The sequence below is a fragment of the Nanorana parkeri genome, unplaced genomic scaffold (genome assembly GCF_000935625.1).
Source record: "Nanorana parkeri isolate BGI_ZX_2015 unplaced genomic scaffold, ASM93562v1 scaffold69, whole genome shotgun sequence".
Taxonomy (NCBI): Eukaryota; Metazoa; Chordata; class Amphibia; order Anura; family Dicroglossidae; genus Nanorana; species Nanorana parkeri.
In genome coordinates, this window is record NW_017306337.1 from 334,747 (window position 1) to 354,337 (window position 19,591).

Below are 19,591 nucleotides of genomic sequence, written 5' to 3' on the forward strand. Positions count from 1 at the left end.
CACCGTAGCTGACATGCTTGGACAGTTGTCCTTTAGCACGACAAACGAGGGGGCGGCCCCTAGGGATCGCTTCCCTCGTTACCTAGGTAGCGGCGGATGGGGATTATAGGGCGCATGCGCGGTTTTCCGGAGCATGCGCAAATGTGAGTCCACATCACCGAGCGGCGCCTGGAACACCTGTGTCCGGTGCGTCCAATTCGGCGTTGGGGGATACTTAAGGGGAGGGATGGCGCTGAGGCTAGTGTGGAGAGCACACCATTTGGAGCTGCGAGCTGAGGACAGCACACCTTTATACACTTCGGATCAGAATTAGGTAATTCCCCCCCCCCCTCTTTTTTTATTTACTTTGGTTCTTTTGGTTGTCACTTGTTTGAGGTATTGACTTTTGTTTCTGTGTTGCTCAGCATGTTCGGCCGACCCGAAGTGCAGAAGGAGTTCGACTCAGCCGATCCAACATCTGGATCGGCTGAGCCGAACCTCTGGCAGGCTACTCACTGCTGTTCGGCCTATTCTTATAGATGCCAAACTCAGAGGGACCGAGGAGAACAGAAAAATAGTAAAAAAAGTAAAAAAAAAGTAAATAGAAAATGATTGCGAAGAGCTAGCAGTGACAGCTAGCTCTGCCCAATAGTTTCCTATTGTCCGGCGGCTCTGCTGCTGTAAAAAAAAAAACGAAAAAAAAACTCTCCCGGGCGCTCTGGGAGCCTCCCACTCCCGGCCGCCCAGGAGAGAAGCAGTGCTGTTTCTTTTTTTTTCTTTATTCTGACACGGAGCGATGTCAGAATAGAGAAAAAAATAAATTCCCTTTTCCCTCCTAGCCAATAGTAAACTAGCAATACCCGCCCTCTGCTGATGGACCTGATGGAGAACTGTTCTGTAGAACTACCTGTTCCATCATATGCCTCCATAGAACTACATATTCCAGCACCCAATACTGTCATTGCTCTTGTCTGTGTAGAACTAAAATCCCCAACACATTAAACCTCTCCTTCTCCTGTCTATGGAACTACAAGTGCCAGCTAAACTGTACTTCTCGTCTGTCTCTATAGAACCACCCATTCCATTAACAATAGTTGTTTTTCTCCTTTCTCTTTATGACTACAAGTCCCAGCATACAATACTTTCATTCCTGTTGAATCTGTAGTATCATAATTAACAAAACAGAGCAAGCACGGTTGTCATTTATACACAGTCATGTAATCAGGGATTGCAGGTATTTGCATCCAGGATCTTGGTGCTATACTACAAAATGTAACATTAACTGGCAAAACAACAGAGCCTTTGATTAGTCATAGAAAGGACTATTTTAGGGAAAATATTAAATTTTTCCATAAAAATGATGATAAGTAAAATAACAAGATGAACACATTTTGCAATTATATTATGAGACTCGTGTGATTTCAGGGTGAATGGATTATTTATTGTGATCATGTGCCCTTTGAGCAATAGTGAGTACTGTGTAGATTCTAATGGCCTTGTGCACCAAACATTCTTTTTTTGAGTCCGCTCCCAATTTGTCGGTGGGTATTGATTATTTTTGTACCTGGAATGTTGTATTGTTGCTCATATTTGCTGAATATTCAAGGAATCTGCACAAAATTCAGCCTAATAGCAGCCACCCTTACTGTACATTTGGAGTTTGAGTGTTCATTTATTTTACTAGGCAATGCTATTGTAAATCAAGTAACAGGAATGAGTTCAGGGAAAAAGTAATGATGTCACAGAGTATTATATATGATCTTTTGCTCTTGAGTAGTTTGCAGGTAAGGATTCTGGGTAAAGTAAACAAATGCCCCTCCCCCTCACACAGCACTTATAGGACGTCTTTGCCTTTGAACGTTCTCATTCACTCCTAAGAATCACAACGTCTACAAGGTAGATATTCTCCGTATGTTTTGCATGCCCAGGATGTGTTTAGTGTGTAATTCTAGCAATCAGTGACAGCGGCAAGAAATATCACCAAAATGTAGCAAATAGCAGCAAAATGTCTATAATTCTTTCTAAACCATGAACCTTTCATGAAATATTTTGAAAACAATATCCTGAGGAAGTAACTGTAGCAGGAGAGTTCTGCTGTAATTTCTTAGCAAGGAGTTACATTTTACATTTACTTTCAGAAAAAGACAATGGGGGGAATTTATCATAGCAATTGTGAGTATTTGAACTTGCACGGAATATATTTGATGCACTTTGCAACAGATTTATGATGCTAGTGTAATGTTGTTCATAAATGAGGTTTAATAGACTCCGGGAAACAAGACTTGTAATTTCAGGCAAAAAGCTTAACAGTCGCTTCTTGAAGAAGTAGTCATTGGGACTTCTTAAGTTGTGATTGTTTTGTTAGGTGATGCGCCAGTTTCCGCAGAACAAGTGCAGATGAAAAGAGGTGCAAAACAGGTGCAAAACACGTGCAGTTGGAAAAGTAATGCAAGCTCAGGTCAAAATAGGGGCACATGTTAAAAGACAGATTTGCACATATAAAAAATGATCTAAGAGGCTAAAACTGTCGCAATTGCTTTGATAAATTCCCCCCATTAAGTCCACGTTCACACCAGGGCGTTTGTAGCTCGTATATTTTTCAGCACAGAAAAGCTCCGCACAAGAAATCACATGAATTTCTATAGTCACCGTTCACATCTCAGCAAAGCGTCACGCTGATAAAAAAGCCGGTCACAGGAAAAAGGTACACAAGCTTCTTTTTTTGGGCAGATCACCGCGATTAGGAATAGGAAAAAGGGTCACATCGCGCTGATCTCCCTAAAAAGAAGTGCATACTTACAGGCTTGTGCGAAGCTTTTCCGTTCTGAAAAATACAAGCTAGAAACACTCTGGTGTGAACGGGGGACTTAACAATTGCACATGTACAATTAATAGCAGTAGAAAACATCAAATACCTGAATATAGCATATACTAGGCTCAGTTTACAAAGCTAACAAACCAGGATAAGGATCCTTAGTTACAGAAGAGCGACAGTTGAAAATGACCTATCCTTGTGTTAAAGCTTTGTGAAGTGAACCTAATGCAAGCTTTAATAACAAAACATATATTATTGTCATTGTTATGATTATTATTATACAGGATTTATATAGCGCCAACAGTTTGTGCAGAGCACATTACAATATAAGGAAGACATTACAGTTACAATACAATTCAAGACAAGATGGTTAGGAGGGCCCTGTCCGTGAGAGCTTACAGTCTAAATCTATATAAGGGTCTATTCACTAAGCTGCCGTAGGCAGCCGAGTGAATGACTGACCTGAAGTGAAGTGAACCGAACATTGTTCGGCTATTCACTTCAGGCTGGTACGCATATCGGCTGAAATCAGCCGTACATCGGCTTGCTTCGTGTGGCTTCGGGTCGGCCGAACATGCTCAGAAGGAGTTCGACTCAGCCGATCCAACATCTGGATCGGCTGAGTCAAAAAGCCCAGCTGTCAGAAGCAGGCTGTCGGGCGGCCAATGGCCGGCCGCTCGGCCAGCTTCGGCTTTCAGCCGCTCGGCCACGTTCGGGAGCTGTACGGGCTATAGTGAATAGCCCGTACAGCACCCCTTCGGTTCTACTGAACTGAAGGGGTCCTGGGGCCGAAGCTAGCCGAAGGATCGGCTGAAGCTACGGCTAGATTCTTCGGCAGCTTAGTGAATAGACCCCATAGTGTTATATGTTATAATGTGGTATGGAGTTGTTTTACTAAAAGCATATAGGCTGTTCTCTTTGCAAAGCAATTTTCCCTTAGCTTAGTGAATGTGGTGACAATTTACTTTGCAAAGAATACCCAATCACATGCAAGGAAAATTAAAAAAACAGTATTTTACCTGTACACAATTGAATGGTGAAAGTTAGCAGGGCTTTACTTCATTCGCTAAGCTAAAGGGAAAATTCACTTGCAAAGTCAAAAAAGCCAATTTACTTTTATTAAATCAGCACATAATAGTATAAAAGCAATGTAACAGTTCTCAAAGATTTGGATTTACAACCTAATACGTAAGGTGCAACATGTAAGCAATATAAACAAAACATTACCATAAAAAAAATGCATAATATACAAAAATAAAGTGTATTCATATTAACTACATGTATTTTACTGTTGCTGTTAAAAAAAGGAGTAAACCCCTGTCAAATTTTTATTGTTCATGTGACAATAGTATATTTAGATCACAGTTACCCTTGATGGGAGGTACCACCATCCCTTCATTGAGTTACATAAGATAAGTAGAGATTAATATTGTTGAGGCGTTTTAGGTATCTAGGTGTGTGTTTTTATTATTGTCTGTGTACCTGCTGGGTTAATGCACCCTCTCAATTTGTCCTGGTGTCCTTGTTATTGAGACGGAAAGTGATGGAAAATCCAAAATTCTAGAGTTGTCACCACAGCAAGAGGTAAATATTCCACTAGGTATAACTGTTCTGGTGACAACTATCCGAGAGGGGAATTCCTCTCAATTTTATTTCTTCAACACTTCTTTATGTATTTCCAGGACAGAAAATGAAGAGAAATTTTATTAATGGTACACATACTGAGAAAATAATAACAAGGGTTTTAACTAGGGATGCACGGATACAATTTTTTCCAGACTGAGTACGAGTACCGATACTTTTCCTTAAGTACTCAAAGATACCAATTACCGATACTGTCATGTGACAGTTTTTCTAAAACAATACAGACTAATGATTTTAGGACAGTAGCGGAGTGCCAGGGCCTGAACACAGCTGCAATCCTGGTAGTTCTGCCACTGGCTCCAAGCTGTAGAGGGACTACAAATCTCAGCAATACAATATACAGCGGGGGGGCGTGGCTTGGACATGGCGGTGTAAGGACACGAGTTTGAGGAGCTCTGCACCCTGACGGTTCTCATAGTGGTACCAGTGACTTTACAGATCCTTTTTTTTGCATGTCACAGATCCGTGACACCCGGCAGACACCTAGTGAACAAGGTCAACCGGATCTTTTTTGCTTCTTCCTGCGATCAGGTACGGCACATAGCTCCCGCGCGGCCTACGCTATGGGGCCTACGAAAACCGCCACGCTGGGCCCGGCCTCAAACACCCGATACGGCCGGCTGGCATCAATCCCCGCTGACAAACCGGTAACCGCCCCGAGCCCTCCGCCATCCCCGATTTCCACGCCGGTGCTTGTATATGGGGAATCCTCTCAAGCTGCCTCACCTGTGTCAGAGGTTCGGGATGAGCCGCAGGGGGATTGGCGCTCCATCCTCTCACATCTCCCCACCAGGCAGGACATGGACTCCATGGCGGACAAGATTGTCCATGCACTGCGCCAGGAGGTACATGAAATCAGGAACCGGGTCGCCTCGGTCGAGGGTAGAGTAGAGGTTGTGGAGACGGTGGCCTCCTCCCTTCAGGACCGGGTGACCGCGCTGGAAGCTGCAAACTCCAGTCTGCATCAACAAATGATCACTAATTGCCTGCAACTAGATGACAGTGAGAACCGCAACAGGCGGAATAACATTCGCCTTAAAGGCATACCTGAAGCCACCTCCGGCCCGGACCTCCGTGCCACTGTCCAAGCCATCCTGAATCACTACCTGGGCAAGCCGCCAGGAGACGCGCTAGAGTTGGATCGTGTTCACAGAGTACAAGGCCTCAGAGGCCCCACTACCACTCGGGACGTGCTATGCCGCGTTCACTTTTTCTCGATTAAAGAGGAAATAATGAGGCGGGCATGGACGATGGGCCCTATGGAATTTGATGGGGCACAGGTAACCGTGATGCCGGATCTCTCACGTCACACCCTGCGTATGAGACGAGTTCTGCGGCCCCTGCTAGACGTGATCCGGACCACCGACGCCACATATCGATGGGGACATCCCTTCCACCTTATCATTAGCAGAGGGGATTCCATATATGCCCTACACTCGCCTGACCAGCTACCTGCTCTGTTTGAGTTCCTTGATGTGACAGCCGTCCCGATCCCGTCCTGGCTGGACTTCGCCTCGGATCGTCTTGCTTCAGGCCCACGGATGTTTCGGCAGACCGGGTCTTTCAGAGGACGCCAACGTCCCTCCACCAGATCTACACCAAGACCGATCCCGGCGAGGCCAGAAGCCTGAGGCCCTATTGAGATACGGCGCGGAGGCCTGTGACGAAGATGTCAGCTGTATCCTCTCTATGTTCAGACTCGCCTCATGCCTTAAACTCTATGTCAGATAAGTTGCTTTATTTGGTTGGGGGTATGGTTATGTTTGCCCCCGGTTAGCGGTCTTCACCCCAGGGGTTACCTGGAGCCCTTGTCACCACAAGATGGGGGGGGACTGCGGCGTCCTTTCTCCAGGGACACCAAGCTCTAAGCTCTTGAGAGGCTAACCAAGGATGTTTCCATCCAAGCTACGATTATGGGTCAGGAGATGCAATCCTACACCACGAATGCGTACTATGTTGCATATACTTGCCAGGGACCTGAGTACCAAGGTGTGGTGGATGATACTACTGATGTTATGCTTTTATACGATACACTGATCGTGAGATACTCGCTACGGGTTACATGTAGAGACATTTACTCCCGCCGGGAGTTTTGCTTCATTTCTGTACAGTGATTGTGCCTTAACGTTTATGAGGACATGCATGTGATGTCTCAGTTTATTGTAATGTTATGTGATGGGCGGTTGCCCTACTTTGTCCACTGGAATGTACTTTCTCTCTGATGTACAATAAAGAATAAAAAAAAAAAAATACAATATACAGCAATGCAGAATGGCACTGGTTATAGAGGGCTACAAATCTCAGCAATACATCGTATAATCTATTGCTGAAATTTGTAGTCCTCTATAGCTGGTTGCCATTCGGCATGGCTGTATAATGTATTGCTGGGATTTGTAGTCCTCTATAGTTTTATTATAATACCATCAGCAATAGAGGACTATAAATCACAGAAATACATTATACAGCAATGCAGAACAATTTGTTGCTACATACTTTGTGCTTCTCCGGGGTGGTGGCCTGATGTCTCCAGCAGAGGGTCTCAGGAGAGGTGTGGTGGGTCTCAGGAGAGGCCTGGAGTTTCTCAGAAGGGGTCTGTAGGGTCACAGCAGGAGCAGATGCGGGCGGCAGAAGTGCTGTAAGCAGCGCCCCATGGTTTCCAGAGGAATTAGTATACCTACTTAAGGAATTAGAGGGCTGCCGCAAGGTCCCTAGCAAGCGTGGGATCTCAGCCAGCCGCTTCAGTTTAAAAATGTAAAGTGACGGTATTGGTTTTTAGTTCTGGGGCATTTTCACGAGTACTTGTGAAAATGCCCAGTATTGGCACCGATACTGGTATCGGTGCATCCCTAGTTTTAACCTATCTCTAATGCAAAATTAAAAGTTGGTTATACATACATTCTAAAGGAAACTTGTCAAGGCAGACAAATGGGAGTTGCTACTACTGACTGACTCCCTACTCATTAGTTAAACACTAACAAGTATGGTGAAGACTTCATTGACTCCAGCTTGTTGTGAGTTAATGACCCCCTAAGTTTTGAATCTAGCAACAGGGTAACCACCCCAGAGCTGGCGCCTTCAAAAAACATTGCATTTTGTTTATATAAAATGCTTCTAATACACTGCCATGGATTATGCTGCTTTTAATAGGTACTTACCTTTTTCATAAAAAGGTCTCAGTGCCATCTCACTTTAGATTACATTACCTCCTCAGCATTGTCTTATATGGCCAAGCTGGAAATTGTTTTTTTATAAGTTGATTCTTGACATAAAGGGATTGATTTACTAAAGGCGCTAACCAATCAGTCTCCTTTTTCTAACTAAAGGCAAATTGGCTGCTAACTTTGCTGGGGAATTTTCCTGTAGCTTAGTAAATGAGGTGAATGAGGTGAAGTTCTGCACACTTCCATTATCCAATCTTCTGCAAGCAAAGTAACTGTTTTTTTATTTGTTTTTCCCTTGTTTGCAAAGTGAGTTTTAACCACATTCACTAGAGCTCTGAAGAAGGGGGGAACTCCCCCAAAACGCGTTAGCTGCTATGGATTTCACACAGCCCTTTAGTGGCTGATCCTTAACCGTGATTGTCTCTGTAAAGATTCCTGCTTGTACAGGGCGCGAGATGTATACACTGTGATTCACATGGCATATGTGAGTAGTTTGATGCCTTTTTAATATTTTATTATTAAAAAAATGCTAATACACTAAGAGAAGGTGCTGTCTTTTTTGTCCTTTACATTTGCTAAGCTATTGGAAAATTCCCTTGCAAAGTGAGGCGCCTATTTAGTTAACCCAAAGTGTTTGTCTTCATGGAGTCCATAAGAAACCAGTAATTCATAGACAGCAAAAAACTAGCGCAGCAAGCTATTCAAGCATAGTAGGTAAATACAACCTATACTGATGTTGGGGGAATCTTACATTTCATCTCTCCATATCTTGCCAGCAATTCATTATTATACTGTGCTGTTTTCTTCTTTTACCAATGTATGAATGTATAACACCGAAAAATGCAGAAAATAAATCACATGACCTTATAGATAAAGTTACTTCTTGGGTTTAGTCTGCTAAAAATATAATTATATTTTGGGCCTGATTTATTAAAGGAGTTGAGAATCTTTGCACCATACATAGCTGTGTTCATTTTGAATACCCAATCATGTGAGATGAAATAACAAAAAACAGGAATTTGCTTTTCACATGATTGGATAATTGAAGTGAATCTTCACAGAATTAAGAAGTAAAGCTTCTCAACTCCTTTAGTAAATCAGCCACTTTGCAGTACCCCTTCCCCTTTAGGCCATAATTTTACTCTACATTATTCCACTTGCAGCTGACAGATTAAATTTAGTCTTATTATTATTAATAACCTTTTTATACTCAAACGTTTTCGAACTCACAAGGACAGTTCTTTTATTTTTTTATTATTATTTTTTTTACAGTTACATTTCTGAAGCAAAATTTAATGCCGGGCTTGAATTCATAAAGTTTAATATTATTTTACATCTTACATTTTACATTTTAACTACAACATGTACTTGAATTTATTTAATATCTATACTGCGTATCAAATGTGTCAAACCAAATAGAAATTACACCTATTGCATCTAGCTGTATTTGAGTGAAGAATGTAAATTATTATTATTATTATACAGGATTTATATAGCGCCAACAATTTGCGCAGCGTTTTACAATATAAGTGGAAGGAAAGTAACAATGTTATAAGAACAATATGGGAGCAGGACACAGTGGTGATGAATAAGCCTACGGGTGAAACATGTGAGAGGTTGTAGCTGGTTGTTGGTGTGCAGTGCTGGTATGTGTTGCTTTATACACTTTTGTTCACTGTTATACTGGATTTGCTGTGAATTTCTATAAAGTCTGAAGTATTGGAATTCTCTGGATAGTTTTCGTTTTATTTTGTAAAACTTTTTATCAGTTTTTTTTCCATTGTAATTTCTATTATTTTTTACTTTTTTTTCCACTTAACTTTATTGCTATCACACAGGGATAACAAGCACCTGTGTGATTGCATTCAGAGGTGACATGTTCTCTTTATGAGCCTGGCCCTCCAGTACAGACTCTGGAATCTGGACTTTGGAAGGCACTGGGCTCTGGACAAAGGATTGCACCGGACATAGGAACTCAATGGACTCTGGACATAGGAATGCACTGGACTATGGACTTAGGAACGTACTGGACTTTGGACTTAGGACGCAATTGACTCGGGACTTAGGAACCAAATGGATTCGGGACTTAGTGACGCACTAGACTCAGGACTTAGGAATGCACTAGACTCGGGACTTAGGAACGCACTGGACATGGGACTTAGGAACGCAATGGACTTGGGACTTAGGAACGCAATGGACTCGGGACTTAGGAACGCTATGGACTCAAGACTTAGGAACGCGATGTACTCGGGACTTAGGCAGGCACTGGACTCGGGACATAGGAAAAGCACTGGACTTGGGACTTTGCAACATAGTGGACTAAACACTGAAGTATACTCACAGATAATACAAGCCCTCCCCAGCCCCTGCTACCTGATTGCCCGCTTTGTCTCCGTGCAGCCTTCTGATCCTGGTCACTGGAAGGACACCCTGCCTCCTGCAGAGCCCACACTAAGGCATGTACAGATCATCCAGGGCCAGGCAGGCACATGTACGTCTGAAGGGATTCCAGGGATGTCCTGTTTGATAAAACATCGGCGTCAGTGAAATACATTCTGCTCTGCTCCCGACGTCACCAATGTTTTATCAAACAGGACATACCTTTAGAAAGGCATGTTCCATGTACGTGTCTGGATGTTCTTCAGACCGGTGTTGAACACTGGTGCCCAGGAGCAAGTGCCCTATTCTCCCCCCCCTCGCTATGCCACTGCAAGGACACTCTGGGGGGGGAGGGGTTTGAACCCCCCTATCGCCCCCTTTATCTACGCCCTTGGGTGGGGGTCACTTCTACTATAAGAACAAGGTTTATATTTAAACGACTGCTGAATGAGTGTACATTGATATATTTCAGATGTGTTAACAATACTTTGCAAATGTTTTATTATTCATAGATACCAATGTCAGTTAAGTATTTTACGTATAAAGGAGTGAAATTTTCTCCTGGATCTTACAGCCAAGAAAGTCTTAATTTTGCAGAAAATGATTTCCAGGTGCAGGATGATGACGTCTATATTGTTACATATCCTAAATCAGGTATTGTATAGCAAGCTAATAAAAGATTACATATATATTTGCTTGATAAATGTCAATGAATGTAAATGTCAAAATTGTGAGCATTGCTTGTATTAAAATTTCTTTGGCTACCCTTACACATAAGTTAATGATCACTGCATCCAACTACAATTGTCAAAATCAGTCAACAGTTGAGACAACATTAGGGTGCTTAATGACAACAGAAACAAATAGCAGACCACTTTATTTCAGTGGGTAGCCATTTTTCATGTGCATGTTAGAATCTAAAATATTATTCAGCAGTTAGAACATTTCATAACCATTGCAGCCACTAGCTGATGTTTTTGTCTCATGTCCTCCTAAACTTCCAATAGCTATTCCACCTGTATCTAGAACACTGAATCCAAAAGACTCTCTGTCAGCTGTCTTGTGGCAACCTAATGTATCAACTCATGCTTGTTTATATACCAAAGTGGATGGACTGTGTAACTGCAAGTGTACGCACGCCAAGTTGTGTGCTATATATTTTTTTTTCTTACTAGTGGTAACACTTGTGATAACTCAGAAAAAACAGAGATGACCACCCCCCTTTATAACTTTATGGATGTTGTAACTACAAGTGTGCACATACGAAGGGGTCTATTCACAAAGCAGCCGAAGGATCTAGCCGTAGCTTCGGCTGATCCTTCGGCTAGCTTCGGCCCCAAGACCCCTTTGGTTCAGTAGAATCGAAGGGCTGCTGTACGACGCTCCGGGAGTCTGCCGCTTCCGGCCGCCAAGGAGAGAAACACTGCTTTTTCTTTTTAAAAAAAATTCTGACATGATTTTTGGCCATAGGAATGCCGTGCTAGATTCCTATTGGCTATTTCAATTTGCAATAGCCAATAGCAAACTAGCATTACACCCGCCCTCTGCTGCAGTTCTCCATCAGGTCCCCACTACTGATTGAGAGGGCGGATACAATAGCTAGTTTGCTATTGGCTATTGCACATTGAAATAGCCAATAGGAAACCAGCAATGCATTCCTATGGCCAATATTTTTTTTTTTTTCTATTCTGACACGGCTCAGCCAGTAGCCTGCTGGAGGTTCGGCTTAACCGATCCAGATGTTGGATTGGCTGAGTCGAACTCCTTCTGCACTTCGGGTCGGCCGAACATGCTGAGCATGTTTGGCCGACCCGAAGCCACCAGATGTACGGCTGATTTCAGCCGATATACGGCTGAAATCAGCCGTACCAGCCTGAAGTGAATAGCCGAACAGCGTTCAGCTCACTTCGCTTTAGGTTGGTCATTCACTCGGCTGCCTATGGCAGCTTGGTGAATAGACCCCTAAGTTGTGTACCTTTTATTTATTTATTTACCATGATAACACTAAGTTGTAAGTCAGAAACAAAAGAAATTACAGACCTTCTTCATAACTGGATAACTTGGTCCCATTCAAATCTGTGCAGGGGTTGCTATCAGAGTTGTCGGATAGAGGTGGTGGAAGGGGAGGTGTGCTATCTGACACCGGACAAAGAAGACAGCCATTCAGACTGACAGCAAAGATGAGGGGGGCATGACAGGCGGTGCCCACATAACCCCTGCCTCCTTCTCCTCCTCTGAAAGCTGCCATACAGAAAATCTTAAGCTATGTTTTGCAGCCCTGTGCCTTCTCTGATCTCCTCTACCTTAGTAACAAGAAATACTAAGCCAGGACCTGTGCCAGCTATTCAGGGGATAGAGAGTGGAGTAGCAACTTTTGGCTGTGTTGTGAATGTCTGTTGGTGGAGAGGAGTGCCCACAGTAACACAAGTCAGTTACTAAACTAGTCTCTTGGTCAAATGTAGTAGCTGACTTCAGTTGTTGTGGACTTGTTATTTTGTTAATAGGGCTGGTCCTCTTCAGCTGCTGACATTTACAACACACGCTGACAGTTACTACTCCAGCCTCTATCTCCTGAATAGCAGGTGGCAGGTCTGGGCTCAGTATTCTTAAGGTGGCCATACACTTTACAACCATCGCAAGACCTTAGTCTTGCGATGGTTGTAAAGTAATTAAAAAAACGTACGATCTGCCCATCTTGGACAGGCAGATCGTACCTCAGGTGGGCGGGCTTCCGATGACCACAATGCTGAACGGGCAGTGTGCGCGTGCGCACATCGGCCCGTTTGGCATTTGTCTCCCGAGCATGCCACAAACCAGACGAAAATCATAAGATTTTCGGCTGGTTTTCGAACATGCTCCTTAGACAAAAGACGTGCGACTGTACAGTAAAAACGGTTGTACGCCTGCCATATCCCCGATAATCGCACAGTGTATGGGCACCTTTAGTATATGTTACTTCAGAGAAGCTGGCAGAGGAGATCAGGGAAGGCAGATTTTGGAGGAGGAGGGGCCACGGGTTGTGCAGGCTCTCCTGTGTGCTCTGTTACACCCAGAGGAGTTGGCAGAGGAGACAGATGTCTGCAGAATGAAGAGGGGAAGGTGACATCAGTGATGACTGTAACTCCATCATAGGGACCAAGTGCCATGAACACTGGGTTCCCTGGGGACCATAGCACTATAACAAGAATAATTATCTATTAGTGAAACTTCTTCTTTAACAGCTATAATGTGCAAACAAGTAGCACTGGTGCTCAATGCCTGGTCTAATAAAATGCAATTGCAAATGTAGTATGTAGAATAAGTCCCACAACCCAAATCACAACAAATCACAAATGCTGTAGAATATGCTCCAAAAAGCAGTAGAAACCAGTCATTCCCCCACTTCCTATTTAGCTATTAAGCACAACACTGCCACTGATCTAACTAGATAGACCACCAGGCTATGAAAGCCTGGTGGTTGTAAAATGGCTGGTATTTAAAGGCCCTGGATGGTGCCATATACCAGATGATCACAGTTGTCCAATAGGTCACCTATCATAACAAACACAGTGAGGGGAATTTATTAAAACCAGAGCAGACAGTTAATGAAAGAGTTAATTGAAAATAAAAGAGAGACGCTGATTGGGTACCATGCACAGCTGCTCCAGATTTTGTCTGCTCCAGTTTTTATAAATTCCCCTCTTTGTCTAGAGTCCAGGTGATGATACATCTTTCTCCCCACGTAGGATTACATTTCCCTACCCCAACCTGGCTGCTGATTGGCTGCTGTGAAGATGCATTTTCCCCACAAATAGCACAGTTGTTTGGATTGAGTATTCCTGAATCGGATATTCAATATTCGGGGAAAATTTCATTTAAACGATTTTGCTAAAACATTGAAGGTCTATTTTGCTTTTTTGCTTATTAAAATACATTTTACTTTTTGTAAAATATATTGTTCTCAACTATTGCTATACCAAAAGCATAACTAAAAAAAAATCATTGTATGTGATTTATGATTACAGTAATACCTTGGTTTACGAGCATAATTGGTTCCGGAAGCATGCTTGTAATCCAAAGCGCTTGTATATCAAAGCGAATTTCCACATAGGAAATAATGGACATTCAGATGATTCATTCCACAACCCAAAAATATTCATATACAAATTATTACAATACTGTACTGTAATATAATACAAAATATAAAGAAAAATAAACCAATTACTGGTACCTTTGTGGCTGGTGTGAGGGGGACAAGAGAGGATGACTTTCACTATCACTAAAGGAATCACTGCTATCTCTTGGCTCAATGGAATCTTTTTCATTTCGTGAAACCTTAACAAGGAATCTATGCAATGAGACTTGCTGCTGCCTCCTTTTGAGGATTTTGCTACAGCCTTATTCAGGTGGTGCTTTTCTGCAAAATGTTGCTCTTATTGCAAGACATCGCTCGTATATCAAGGCAACATTTTTCAGAAATGTTTGCTTGTCTTGCAAAACACTCTCAAACCAAGTTACGTGTAAACCAAGGTATTACTGTATTTGATTATGAGAAATTTCTATACAAAAAAATATTTATATAATTTTACTAACCAGTGTGACTATTTTGTTTTGTTTTGCAGGCACAAACTGGATGATTGAAATCTTGAGCTTACTTAAGACAAATGGGGACCCTACTTGGTGTAATAGTGTTCCAATTTGGCTCCGGTCTCCTTGGTTTGAAACATTAGAGGGCCAGTCACAGATCAAAGATGTTACCCCTCCAAGAGTACTTACCTCTCATTTACCATTCCACATCTTTGCAAAGTCTTTTTTCACATCTAAAGCTAAGGTATGTAACTTAGTAGAGAGATAAACTATAGCCTTTCTAGTAGAATTTACTATTGGACTCTTAGCAACCATGTTTTATTTTGCCAAGTTCTTTTCACTGCAACCCCTCCTATGTAATCTATCAAAGGGTTTCTGGCCCTTTTTCTCCTATTCCTCCTTAAGGACACATATCAGCCATTTATTTTGTGCCTGCTAGTACACCATTTTTCTCCTCCTTAACGGTATATAGCAGCCATTTATTTGGACCTCCTAATGAGCCATCTTTCTCCTCTGTAAGGGCATGTACCCATTTCCTCCTCCTCAAGGACACAGAGCCACCACTTGCCTTTGTAGTACTGCTCCTGCAACTGCTTCTTTTCCCTCCTCCACCTAATTCCACCATATTCCTGGCTATTGACTATATGATATCAGCATAATTTTTCCATTTGCTATCCCCGGGGCTATTCTATAGACCTCTGTAGTACTATTGCAAAAGAAACAAAATCCCAAATCACCACTATGCCCAGTGTCTTCATGCCAGCTTTGTCTAACACAGTGTTTATGCTTTGTTTGTGGCTGGTGCTACACCACACTGTCAGGTACTAAGTGGCCATGATTTTGCCCAGAAGGCCATATGCCAGCCACCATTATTTTTCCCAGAATTTGAAGATCCTGGAGCAGCAGAAGGCAGAGGAGGAGGGTGCTGGCAGTGAGGCAGAGGAGGTTTGGGGTGCTTGTGCTGAGGAGGGGTGTTGGGGTACTGGTGAGGAAGAAGAAACTAGTAGAAAGCTTCAAGGGTGGACGTTTTGCCCCTCCCTAATACAAGGGGAAAAATCTGGAGGATAATCTGCGACATGCAAGAGTGGGCTCAAAATAACACCACTGTATGTCTTTGTCTCATTTCCTGATGGTGACTAGATCCCCCGCCCTGTAGGTACTTCAAACGGGGCTTTGGCAGCAGACACAGGCAAATGAGCCATTTGTTAGCAGAATGTCACCACATACTTGTGCGGTATAGTTCTGTGCACCAGAGAACTACATTTTATTAACCAGCATTGGTTCTGTAAAATTGAGGTAGTAGGTTTTTAAGGTTTGATTTTTTAAACAATATTTTGTATTTACTGATTTTATTTTTTAAATGTTTACTTTTTTTCCATTGTATGGCCATTTCTTCCCTGTTGAAGCAAATATGGGCAGGGATGGCAATCCAACCTTGGCACTTCCTTAAAGCCCTAGTATATGAGAGTTGGAATAGATCACTTCCCCCGGCCGCAGAATACATGCTTCCAGTGACAACGATCTATTCCAAGCTACATGTAATCCTATAATTTATAAATACATGCAGACTGCTTACAGATGCAGACGTTGTCATCCGATCATTAAACTTGAATGAGCACATTGGCCACATTGAAACAGGGACACCTGGCATACTTGCTGCAGGAATGCATATGCTCTTGCCACGGGGATGCTAGAATGCCCAGTGTGAGCAAAGCCTTACACTTTTTGTCTCTCAGGAAATCGTCCAAAAGCTTCTTGAATGATTCCACACTATTTGCTGAAATCACTGCTTGTGACAACGAGTTCCAGACCCTAACCGCTCGAACTGAGAAGAACCCCCTTCGCCCCTTGTGTTTGAATTTTTTTTCTACCAGTTTTAGGTGGTGGCCTCTAGTCTTTGTTACGGAATTAATCTTAAAGAGTTTGTTGCTAATGTTGCCCTGACTATAGAACATCTTGTACATGAATATCATGTCCCCCCTTAATCTCCTTACTTCCAGCGTGAACATATTTAAATTTAGTAGCCGTGTCTCATAGCACTGGTCCTCCATCCCTTTGATGAGTTTGGTTGCCCTCCGCTGGACTCCCTCCAGCTCAAGGACATGCCTTCTGTGCACCGGTGCCCAAAACTGCACCGCATATTCCAGGTGAGGCCGAACCAGTGATGTGTAAAGTGGCAAAATTATAGACCTGTCCCTGCAAAACATTCCCTTCTTGATGCAGGACAGGATTCTGCTAGCTTTGCTTACAGCAAGCTGGCACTGTAATCTATTATTCAGTTTATGGTCTACAATGACCCCCAAATCTTTCTCCATTTCCGACTTCCCTAAGGCCTAAGGCTTAGGCTTGCGTAAGGCCTAAGTGTGTTTAGGCAGCTACCAAAGGCAGTGGCGTCACAAGAGGGGTGCGGGTGGTGCAGCCCGCACCCGGGTGCCACCATTGGAGGGGTGACACCAAAATTACTCACAGTCATTTTGGTGTCACCCCCCTCTGAAAAGTCAGGCGCTCGGTCATGGACCGAACGCCCGACAGTATCAGGAGAGAGGAGGGGACCCGGCGGCATACCTTATCCCGCCGGGGAGACTGTCCCCTCCTCTCTCTGCCGGCGTCCATCACCAAGATGGCCACCGGCAGGCATCGGAATACTGCCGCACGTGCGCAATGACGTCATCGCGCACGCGCGTGGTGACGTCACGCGCATGCGCAGTGATGTCTCGGCGGGGTGACACTCAGTTACCGCTCCGGGTGTCACTCAGCCTCGGGACGCCCCTGCCAAAGGACTTACTGTTTTGAAAACTCTTTACAAATAGTTATATAGTTTTGTGTCTTTTTCTCTTAAGTCATACCGAATATTTTAATTGACCTATTGTCAGACCCAGTGGACACCATACGATGATTTATTGTAAATATGTTGTTAATTAGTAGAGGAGTTAGGAGTAGCTGGGCATGTGACATAACCTTTCAGCATCTATATAGGTTGAACTAGATGGACTTGTGTCTTTTTTCAATGACTAACTATGTAACTATGTAGCAGAGGTGTCAAGATGATTGAGTTGGAAGGGTTAACCAGGTTACAGTGACAGATAACTCAAATGCAGTGAAGTGTAAATGAGATTTATGTAACACAGTTAGCATCTTCTTGTTGTTCTAGGAATCCTTTTGTCTGAACCTTTTCCAAGGTGGTGAATTTCACACCTCTCCTAGCCAGGGTGGCACCAGGAATTGATCCTGTTAAGGACCCTCCAACAAACAAAAGAGGCACAAACCCAACCCCTTTGTATTAAAGGTTATATTTAAAGGATTAAATATAGATCCTGTAATTCACATCTGGCATATATACTTGAGGTACCCCCATTATTTCCAGTAGAATGACACCAGCAAAGGCTGGGGTATATGTAATTGTTTAAGAGATAGACAAAAGTAGGCTAATGCAATCATAAAGTATGTTGCAAATTGCTCATCTAGTCTCCTCTGACATCAGTGTGCAGCCCCGCTCTAACCAATCATGTCTCGTTACATCATCCACTCTCTTCCCTTCTTAAGTCGGGAAATTCAAACAACCGGCCTCTGTGTAATGTGTAAACACAGACGCCGGCTCCCTGACACTGCAGCAGCTCCTCTTATCGAATGAATCCTCTTGGATGAAGTGTGCCTCTCCTCTCAGCATATTGCCACTGTGACAATTCATCTCGCATTTGCTTCCTTTGTTACACGAACTTAACCCTATTTCATCTGCTGCTGTTATCTGCTGTGTGTAATGTTCATCATTTGTCACTGCTGCTGACACCTGTGTGCACTCAGCAATACTGCTGCTGTTCCCTGGGTGCATTTGTCTTGAATACAGCTTGACCCACAACCTCTGTGGATACTAACATTCCCTCAACAAGGCTCCATGTCTCCACTTAGGATTCTACGAACCTCAAGTACCACCAAACGTATTATACATCTATATGAAGTATTACAGGATGTAGACTTTCTGAGATCCTTTATCCATTCCCTCTCTGTGAGCCTAAACCAGGAGACTAATATACTTATCTGTATGCAGTAATACGGGTCATAGATCTTCCTAATCTGCTCCATGACAATGACTTTTGTGTGAATGACTACCTGTATGGAGTAATACAGGACTGCTTGATTACCCCAATGGTGTTATACCCTTAGAGTCTGTTGCATTATATATGTAAGCAGCATTACAAATTATCTTTGTGACTGAACATTGCGCAGGGACATTCCATCTGAATCTCTGAGTGAATGCATGACCGAAGCACATTCCAGTGCGGTCCACATTTGAGATCCATCACATAAAGGCATAATTATTACAAATGGTAACTAGGTGTGCTTAATTGGGGCCAAAATCTCATTTAGTAAGTAAGTTGCAATTTTATTTGCCGGATGCCCCCGGGATATAATCAAGTGCTTCTGTAAGTAGGATTTCTATCTTTTTTTTTCTCCTTTTTATTTTTGATCTGTTTGTAAGGTGTAAATGCCTTATGTAATGTCTACTTTTAAATATGTGCATTATGAATACTTTTTCCTTCATAATAAATCATTCATTTATTAAGTTCCTGCCTTTGTCTGGTATACATGTTCAGCTAAGCTGGTCTTATGTGTTCAGCTAAATTTAAGTTTTGGGTGTCTTTATAAGTTACCTGGGGGATTATCGACTAAATTTGGAATTGAATGTTTAACCAGGTTTGGTTTGGTGGCAGCATTCTTTAGATTAGAAGTGGGTGGTGTGTAAGTGGGATCTTTCATTATTATTTCCTGGTTTAGTTAAGACAGATAGTGATTTTTTTAACCCTCTTACCACTAAAATAAGTCACGTTACCACATGGAGTAGTGTGCATTTGTGACACCCATTAGTAATGACATAAGAGTTTCTAAATAAAAAAAGTTAGGATACCACAGATGATGCAGCAGTGTTCAATTGGCCAGTAGTAGGACAGTTTTATCCAGGATTAACAGGCCTAACCAGTGTCTGCCTAACTTTTATGTTATCTATGTGGATTGGGGGGGGGGGGGGGGAAAATAAGGGCAACAGGAATAG

General features: G+C 42.8%; 1 protein-coding gene across 2 annotated transcripts in view; it reads left to right on the top strand.

Moving 5' to 3' along the window:
- Nucleotides 1–19,591, top strand: part of LOC108804676 (sulfotransferase family cytosolic 2B member 1-like) — a 71,488-nt gene that overhangs the window by 40,263 nt on the left and 11,634 nt on the right. The window contains exons 1-2 of one of the 2 annotated variants that reach the window (XM_018576518.1): nucleotides 10,495–10,632; nucleotides 14,580–14,788. In XM_018576518.1, coding sequence (XP_018432020.1) covers nucleotides 10,497–10,632; nucleotides 14,580–14,788 — 345 coding nt within the window. In that variant the 5' untranslated portion in view covers nucleotides 10,495–10,496. Of the gene's footprint in view, nucleotides 1–10,494; nucleotides 10,633–14,579; nucleotides 14,789–19,591 lie in introns of those variants that run through there. The other variant, XM_018576519.1, reaches the window with a different exon arrangement.